This window comes from Lactuca saligna, chromosome 9 (genome assembly GCF_052625555.1).
Source record: "Lactuca saligna cultivar CGN05327 chromosome 9, ASM5262555v1, whole genome shotgun sequence".
Taxonomy (NCBI): domain Eukaryota; kingdom Viridiplantae; phylum Streptophyta; class Magnoliopsida; order Asterales; family Asteraceae; genus Lactuca; species Lactuca saligna.
The window spans coordinates 58,355,162-58,364,907 of record NC_136425.1 but is presented as its reverse complement, the minus strand read 5'-3'; the positions used below and the strand labels follow the sequence as shown (position 1 = coordinate 58,364,907).

Sequence of the window (9,746 nt, the reverse complement as noted above, 5' to 3'; positions counted from 1 at the left end):
ATAGGAAAATCAAATATAAGGAAAAATCGGTCCAATTGTTTATCGTTATTTCGTGAAATCTGTATTTCGAGCAAAAAGCACCACCGGCAAGTGTTTCGCCGCCGGCTGAACGACGTAATCGTTCCATTTGCTTCGGTAAGCAAAGTTCCGACCGATGGCTTTTCATTTGTATTCATTTCGCTTTGATTCACACAATCGATCCACACGCATTCCTCTTAATTTTCTCGATCATAATTTTAGGGCAATAATCCATGTATGATGTTCGAGGTAGTCCTCGTCTGCTTTTTCCTTAACGTGTTTGCCTATATGGATATAATCTCTCAGAACATGCGAATACATTAGGTTTTAATCGATTGGTTTTGTTTATTTATGAATTCGAGAGGAATCGGTGCTTAATTCGGTGTCGCATTTCGTTCTGTTAAAATCCTTCTGGTTACACGCATTCAACTTACGTTTCATCGATTGTTTCTGTATCCATAATGCCAAAAGCTTCACAGACATGGCATTATAATGTTATGGCGAGATTGTGCTTCAAAGAAGAGAAATCGCATCTTCTGTAATTCACGTTTTTACGTATATAACAATGTGACGAACATCTTTTTCTTTTTTCCTTTTTCTGTTTCAGCAATCAGATTACACAGCTACTTCTCACTCTAAGGTTTGAGGTAAACAAACAAGAGGAGATATGAGGTAACAATCATCAACTCCTTCTTCTTAAATCAATACCCTATTTCCATATTTTCTTGTAACGAAGGTTTTTGTTGTTAATAATTTATCTTTTTAACTGTTTCCATATGAAATTCGTAATTTAGTAGGAAAGGTGTGAAATGGGATGAAGCAAATCTTGGGGAAATTGAAGCAAATAAACCTGTAAGACAGAAAATCACTGAACCAAAGACTCCATATCATCCAATGCTTGATGTTGATGGTAAAATTCCATTTCTACCCTCTTCATTTCCAACCTTATTTTCAGCTTTATTTATTTATTTATTTTTTTGTTATTTTCAGGATCTTCGTCTCCCAATATACGTAGGGATACCAGTTTTCTAGAAGGCGATGACAACACCATTCATGCAGAAGCAATTCGTTCTGCATTGAATGACGTGGCATCTTCTAGTAATAGTAGTAATAACAACCTCCAACGTGCCAGCTGGACATCATCGGAAGATGAAGCTGATTACATGGACCAAGGTTTTATTTATTTATTTATTTATTTATTTATTTGCATTGTTTTGGGAAAAGACTTAAATGTCCTTGTGATGAATAGATTCGGAGACGGGGAGAGGAAAGGGGTTTAAAGAGCACAGGCGGGCCCACTACGATGAATTCCATAAAGTTAAGGAAATGGAACGGAAAGGTTCTCTGGATGACGTGTCGTCTGACGAGGATGGAGGGAATAGGAAGAAAACAAACGGGAAACGTGGGTTGTCCACGTCATCGTCCTCGCTGGCAATTGGTTTGGAGGATATTGACCTCAAAGACACGGCTACAGATTTATCGCCTCCGAGGGGATCTCACAATTGAATTGAATGTCATTCGATCCATGGCTTAATTGAATGTCATTGATGATGAATAAGAATTTTTCAATGTGTATGTGTGTGTATTTTCTAATAATAATTACAAATTTTCTAGAATCAATGTTTTATAATCGAATAATCATTACTCATATTTCTCATTTTTAATCATATACTACTAACAATTAGGAGAATATTATTGTTTAGCAACTAAAACATTTTATATGTCGAAACTATGATCTCCCAACCCTATTAGAGCGATTGTGGTTTGAAATTCACCACTTTTTCCATGAATTACTTGAATCATAGAACATAAACATTGATCTTTTATATTCTAATTAGTTTTAAATTGTATTTTTGTTTCCATTTTATGATATCAAAGCCACTTTTGAACCATAGATCACGTTATTAAATTTGTTTGTGATTGTTTTTATCACGTTCTTTGTGTTCTTTGAAATATTAAAGAAAATTGATAGATTCATTATTTTTTCGTAATGCTTTTATGATTTAAATGTTTTTACTTTAGAAAGTATTAACATAATTGTTATTTCACATGCATGAGATAACAATATTATTAAAGTCGTTCTTTCAATGTGGCGAGATGCGTTGTTTTTGTCCAAATAGTTTGTGTTTGAATATGTGGTTTTTTCTTGGTTGTTTTTGTTTGCTAGAGATTACTCACGATAACCGGTGGCACCCGAAAGCAACCGTCAAAAGTCTAGCAACGATGATTGTGGTAAAAAAAAAAAAAAAAAAAAAAATCTCTTGCTATCAATTTTCGAGGCAATCTTAATTATTTTTATTTTTATTTTTGCATTGTGTTTAAATTGTTCATACTTTATTTTCAAATTGTTTCTTTTATTGGTCAAGAAATAAAAAATTTAGGATCGGGCTGACCAAACAAAATTTGTTTTAGTTGTTATTATTAAGGCATGTACTATCTATACACCTTTTACTTTCTACCATGATTGTAGAAATCGGGATTAATCGTGGATTAATCGTTTGACGTTCTCCAACCGTCGAGGATTAGGGTATTAATCGGAAATTTATGATTAATCGGGTTTGGCGGGATTAATCGGCCTTGGCGGGATTAATCGGTCAACAAAAGTCAAAAAAGTCGAAAAAATTCAAAAAAATATCAAAAAATTTTAATAAAATTTTAAAAAAATATAAAAAAATATTAATTTTTTTTTCAAATAATCAACTTTTTTTTAATCCAAAGTTTTCAAATTTTCAAAATTTCGAATATTATACTAAAATATTCATATTTTCGTATTTCCAAATTTCCAAATTACAATTTTTCTTATTTTCTAATTTTGAAGTACTTGTTTTTCTTAAGATATATTAATATTTAATTAATTTTAATAGTTTATTAATAACCTATGGTTTCCGATTAATCCCCGCCAAGACCGATTAATCCCTTAACACCAGTCGACTGTCGAGCGATTTTTACAACCTTGCTTTCTACTAATGCCCCAAATTATTATAGTATTTTTTTCTTTAAATGATTAAAATGATTAATTAATAATTTATCTTTTTGATTATAATGATTAATTAATTATTTCATATATAAATATATATATTATTTGTATGCAAACTATTTAATATATTTAGTAATATATTTTTATATTTTAAATTTATAAAACAAAAAAAACGTTTGTGATATATTATTTATATGCATCTAAAAAATTATTTTATATAAAAAATTGTATTTAACACATAGACAATGTTTATATGTATTACATTGTATGAAAAATATTTAATCTATTTAATAAAATATTTTAAATTTATAAAACAAAAAACATTTGTTATATATTATTTATATGCATCTAATAAAATTATTTTATATAAAATAATTATATTTAACACACGAGAATAATAAAATAATATTTCAACGGATAATAAAAAAATTCAAATACATCCGCACTTAATTGATATGTATCCAAGGTGCTACAGAACTACGAGGCCTAAGTTGATTGTATAGTTGATTGTATAACTCAAAACGAGACCAATACATAGTTTTCCATGTAGATGCTGACGAGCTTCTATGGGCATTCCAATACATTGTGGTAGGAGGCATTGGGTAATTTCCTTTCAAAAACACTGACATATAATGGATGCCATTTACAAATACCAATGTAATGGCTCGGTGGAGTTGAAACTCTTCGGGACCTCTCCAAAGAGGGAAGCATGTCGTAGATTGTTCGTGGCTTAAACAATGAACAATCACACCAAACTTGCTGGAAATCAGGTAACCAGTCAAAGGCATATGTAACCAATATCGAGAAGGTGCAGGTGTTTCAAACCAACGCAATGAATCGTATACCACGTTGAACCCGTCAGTAAAAACTCTATGATAAGCGTAATATTGACTCTCTAACTTTTCAAGTAATTGTTTTCGAATATAAAGCCATTGGTCTTCATTGTACCCTAGACAGACAGCTACCGTTCGAAACCCACAATTTTCATCACCTTCTACATCATGTATATCGTCAATATAATCATGAAATATATCCAGAATACTTCTTAGTTGGAATGGATTATGGCTCGGTGGTTCATCATTTAAGTCAGGTTCTTTATTTAAATCAAACCCAAAAAACTCTGATGTGGTTGAGAAGTTGTATCTACTAGGAGCTTGATTTGGAGGATTGGCTTTCTTTTTCTGGCGTTTCTTCACATTTGGTCGTCCACGAGTGTTTTTTTTTTTTGAACTATAGGCTCCCCAATGTCAGTTTTTTGCAGATCATATATCTCTTGTAGCTTTCTCATATAAGCTTGTTTCCCGGCTTTTGATTGCTTCTTGAAGCATTCTTTAATTTTTTCAACTATATCATCACCCAAAATATTGTCATCTACTACAGGTGTCGTATCTGAAATATCAAGCTTCCTCCAAAAGATATCTATTGAATCCAAGGGTATATCCTCACCTGCATTGAAATATAAAATAATTATTTATATAACATTTTAAAAATTATCTATATGTGGTAGCTGAACGTACGAACCTGAATTCGAGTAAACAGAAAGTATGCAAGCACATATTTGTAACCATAATTTGAGGAGTCTGAATTTAGATCATTCAACCTTTGAAACTCTCCTAATATTATATCTAAAGCTTTGTTTGAAACAAAACCACGCTGTAACCGAAAGCACTTCAAATTGTGGTGATTGTAGCGATAACATCTGTTGTTTTCAAAACATTCGTTGATCGAAGTTACATGTGACTGCACAATTTCAGTAATATTTTGCAGATTGCAATTTGGGGAGTCCAAAATTTTCTTTAACTTGGAATGTGCACTCTCAACTCTATTGTATGTGCGGTTTCTAAAATTTAGATGTTGATCAACCCAAACCGACACAAACATTTCTTTGTACTTATTTAACCATGTATCCTCTACTTATCTTAATGCACCTGCGAAATCAAATAAGTTAACAAATAAGTACATAAATAGTAATATGAAGGTTTTGATTTAAAACATAGTAAACAAACAAGCTTACATGGATAATCTGTGAACATTGATTGAAGTCGTTCATAGTTTTCCATGTATGCCATCCATGTTGGAGACTCGACTAGTAACATCCATTGTATTCTAAAGGAATCCTAATCATTTTTCAACTTGATAATTTTGTTGCAATGTTTCAAAATGATTTGCTCAATATGTCATACACACAGTAATCGGGCAACATCCGGAAAAACTGTTTCACATGCATTGATGATTGCCAACTCTCTATCTGTGATTATTACATGTGAGAGCATGCAATTCTCAAGTGTTGACTTTAGACAAATTAACACCCAAGTATAGTTGGCCTGATTTTTTCTATGTATGAAGCCAAAACCTATAGAGAATGTCTTTTGAGTTGAGGTCACACCAACTATTTGAACAAGCGGCTTATTATATTTGTTTGTTTTGTATGTGGCATCTATTATCAATACATGTGGAAATGCACGCCATATCTTCCAAGATGTTGGATGAACAAAAAAGAAATTCTCCAACTCATTTGAAGCACCTGTAGTAAGCTCATAGATATAATTATTGTTGTGCAAAATGGACATAAGAACATGCATTAGAGTTTTTCCAACTTTCTCGTGCATGCGATTCTTTTGTTGTGCATTATATATTGTTTTAATTACCGACACATTGTTTTCGTTTTGCTCCTTCAATGTTGACAAGATATGCGTGGCGCTAAATGCTTTCTTGTTAAATTTGCCACCAAACGATTCTCATCAACAGATAACCGTCGTACAAATGGATGACCCTCCATATGTTGTGCAGGTGCATGATTATGTTCATCACATTTTACCCTTAGCGTCCATCGATCCAATACTTTTGAATACTTTCCTTGCAATTCAAATTTACAATTAGTCTTTCTGCTTCCAGATGCTCTAATTGTGTTAGTAGCTTTATACTCTCCGCTACGATCACATGCAAGTATGACTTTATACACGAATCCGTTCACATATGCTTTTGATCTTTTTGTGATAATGACATATCCTAGAGATCGTGCTATGTTTTATGTCCATTCAAACAATTTCTCACTAGACCTGAATATCTGAAATTGAATTTTATATGTCTTACAATATATATATATATATATATATATATATATATATATATATATATATATATATATATATATATATATATATTTATTTCAAAACATCACAATCTAGTATAATTATATAACCTGATCGGTGGAAAATTGCGATTTTTTAGTAGAAACATCTTCATCGCGAGCAGACAGGTTGATTCCGAACAACTTAAACATATCTATATACAAAAATCACAATAGATATATTAATATAATGTTGCACAAATACAAAAACCATAAGCTTTTATAAAATAATTCAATATTTTTTTAAACGGAAAAAATAGTGTATTAACATAAATAAATATTTGCTATTATTTTAATAAAAAAAATAAAAAAATGCAATACATAGATAATACTTCCGATTATAGTTTGTCGATAGAAGCTTCCACGTGAAGCCATTATTTAATTGGAACAAAATATATGCATTTATGTAAACTTTGAACAAAGGGTTAAAACGAAAAAAATTTAGTCTAACGGGCTATGAATATAAAATTGTAAGATACAAAAGTGTTACTTTTTCAAAACCCTAACATATTAAATCAGCCGCCAAGAAGGGAGTAACATACCAAGATGCGATTTCCGTCAACAAGAGGCGAATTCCGACGGCGGTCTTTCTCGCGATATTCTAGTTGTGTTTCTCACAATCTCTTTTACTCTCGTTCTGTCTTTTCTGCGATATATCGTTATGTCTCCGGCGTAAATTATGAGTGGCTCGCTTTTCTCAATCCGGTCACGATGGTTCAAGGTTGTTTAAAATATTCATAAGGTGTTGAATGGTGGTTAATGATGGTTGAAATGCTAAAAGGTGTTTGACGATGGTAAATGGTGGTTCCGGTGATCTTTGTTTCGATTTCTCTTTCTCCCTTTCTATCTCCGACATGGTTTGGTTACCGCCGGTTAATTGTTGCTGGCGGTAGTTTGTTAATTGAAGTTGGTTCCGGTGGTGAACAAATATTTTGATGATTATTGTTAATATACCGATTAAATGTTTTATTTTCGGTTTATATAAAATGTTTTGGCTTATTAGTTGTTTAAATGGATTAAGAGTGTTGAATCTTCAATGTAATTGTAGTTTGTTCATAATCTGAAATTTTATTCTTTTTATAAATAATCACAGTCTTCAAAACATTTATATCAACCATATACATGAAAAAGTTGAATACGCATAAAAATCTGTAGTTAATGTTTTCCATGTAATACTTTTTATTTATTGGATAAAAAACTTGGAAATAAAAAAAAGCCGCAAAAAAAGTTAGTTGAAAGTCAACTCCCAAACAAGTCATGATTGAAGGGATAGAGTTAGGAAAAAGGGGTAGTGATAGTAAGACCCATTATTAAATGTGTGTGATGTTTCTTATTTGATTTTATTTTTGTTTACGAAACAAATTAAATTATAAAATGGGTTTTAAACTAAAATGTCTTATTTGAAACTCAATCTAAACCGGTTTGAATTAAATCATATTGACAAATATACTTGTATGCATATGCAATATATTGGCAACATAGAATTAATTTTGTAGATATAGATTATCTCTTCTAATAAAAGACTCCTAAACTTATCACTTGTCATCTTCTTAGAACCTCCTGCTCAAACTAAAATCCTATCTTAATTTCTAATTTGTTAATTTGTTAACTAGATTGCATAAAATCAGGTTTCCAAACTTTGAGCCGAGTTTATGAAATTGATAACGCCCTTGTAACGACATAAAATTTCAAACCAAAATTTTCAATTTAAAAACATATTTCTCTCAATAAATAAAATACAAAATGTCACAATGTCAAATCATCAAATCTCATATAAAAAACTGTTCATTTTCAAAATTCCAGGATCCTCTAAATCATAACTCAATTGCTGATGTGTGTACAATCAGATCGACGGCTTCCTGTGATCCTTAGAACTACCTGAAACACATAACACATAACACGGTAAACACAAAGTTTAGTGAGTTCTCCAAAATACCACACATATCACTTTAGCCACTCGAGGCCAACTCAATACGACCCTCTAGTCAATGTGTTCCGGTGGAGATCCTCTGGTCCCACCACTCGGGAGGATCCTCCAGTCCTAACTCAATTTCATAACAATAAGCATAAACCACACAGACATAATTCAAGAAGCACAATACACAAATAAGCACATAAGACATCTCAGTCACACAAATATACCACTCATGGTAAGTATAGTGAGGAGACTCACCTCGTAAGCTAGTAAGTAAAAGTCTCGTGCTCGGAAATCTCGAACTAGCATCTGCCTAATACATAGGATAACCATCTCTAATTACTCCTCTATTCGTACTCAGTTACACCAAAGTTTGCTCTCTCTTTCTCTCAAATTCTTGGAATCGGTAAAAGACCATTTTACCCCTCCATGGTCCCCATTACTCATGTTGACCAACCCTAAAGTCAACAAAAGTCAACTCGAGTCAACAGTCTAAGTTTGACCTGACTCGCCAAGTGCACTCATGTGACTCGTCAAGTCCACTCGTCCCTAAGAAGTCTTCGTGAAGGTCTAGCTCATCGAGTTAACCCCTAACTCGTGGAGCTATAGCATGGCCAGCTCATCGGGACAAGCCCTAACTGACTCGTCGAGTCGCCTCCTCGACTCGAAAAAGCCCTAAACTTAGAATACTCAAAGTCATCATATTAGATGGAAAAAGCCCTAAACTCCCAAAATCATCAGATCTACTCTACAAAATGAGAAAGATGTAAGCTTTATACCTTTCCTAGAAGCTCTAAGGTGAAAGAACCATGGATCTAACAGCCCTTTCTCATCCCTTGGCTTGGAATTCTTTCCTTCTCTTCAAAAGATGCACAAAACACTCAAAGTTAGCTCAAAATACTCCCTCTTAGCTAATTGGCCGATTAGGGTTTTCTCTCAGTGAAGGTAACAGCTGGTGAGCCACAAATGAGGCTATAAGTGTCCTTAAATAGGCCCCAAACCTAGGGATTTAGGGTTTATCTTCACAGCATCTACTCCGCGAGTCGGCTCTCGGACTCTTCGAGTAGATCATTAATCCACGTACCACATCACGACCCTACTCGATGATAATAACATATAGTACGGCCATCGAGCCCCGCCCGACATCAAGTCCCGCCTGGTAAACAAATACACATAACACATGCAAAAGTCACGTAGACAACTATCATACCAAAATATCAAACCATGGGCCGACATTGGTACCTTCGACTGGCTAAACACAGTGAGGAAACTCACCTCACACTATTGACTAGTCCACGGTCACGTCGTAAGGACCAACTTGACTTAGTCCCGACTCAGGAGTCAACTCAATCCATCGAGAAGATTCTAGTCTCCTTCACGTCGTGACCAAGCTTGAGTCTCTTCGTGACCTAATCCGAACAAAACAGACGGGATGGTCAATTTCCTCACGACGTGACGGTCCTAAACCTCACGTCGTAAGATCTGTTCAGACCATCTTAAAACATTAACTTCTTAATCCTTACAACTATGACTTAGGACTTTCCAGGGGCTCTTCCTTTGCCCAAAAGATGATAAAAATCGAGGCTTTTCAGTTGTGACAACTCGAAATTTCTATCTTCTAACAAACCTTGCATTCAATCAAAGTCAAACTTACTTCTCCTAACTTTTAGCACTTTTGGAGTCAGTTTGGGTGTTTTAATCTTGAA

The 9,746-nt window shown here is 33.4% G+C and overlaps 1 protein-coding gene across 2 annotated transcripts; it reads left to right on the top strand.

Annotated features, from left to right (window-relative positions):
• Positions 1-1,595, top strand: LOC145017905 (protein phosphatase inhibitor 2-like). Of its 2 annotated transcripts, none has more exons than XM_078975856.1 (5): positions 1-135; positions 626-690; positions 816-928; positions 1,009-1,191; positions 1,268-1,595. In XM_078975856.1, the coding sequence occupies exons 2-5, from the start codon at positions 686-688 to the stop codon at positions 1,522-1,524; spliced, it is 558 nt and encodes a 185-aa protein (XP_078831982.1). In that variant the 5' UTR covers positions 1-135; positions 626-685; the 3' UTR covers positions 1,525-1,595. The 2 variants fall into 2 exon arrangements, with proteins under 2 accessions (XP_078831982.1, XP_078831981.1); XM_078975855.1 differs by having other exon boundaries at positions 813-928.
• The last annotated feature ends 8,151 nt before the right edge of the window (positions 1,596-9,746 follow it).

Excerpts from the sequence above, each read along its gene's own strand:
- LOC145017905 (XM_078975855.1), top strand. Across the intron at positions 929-1,008 it reads TCCAATGCTTGATGTTGATG|GATCTTCGTCTCCCAATATA; the intron begins GTAAAATTCCAT and ends TGTTATTTTCAG. Across the intron at positions 1,192-1,267 it reads AGCTGATTACATGGACCAAG|ATTCGGAGACGGGGAGAGGA; the intron begins GTTTTATTTATT and ends TGTGATGAATAG.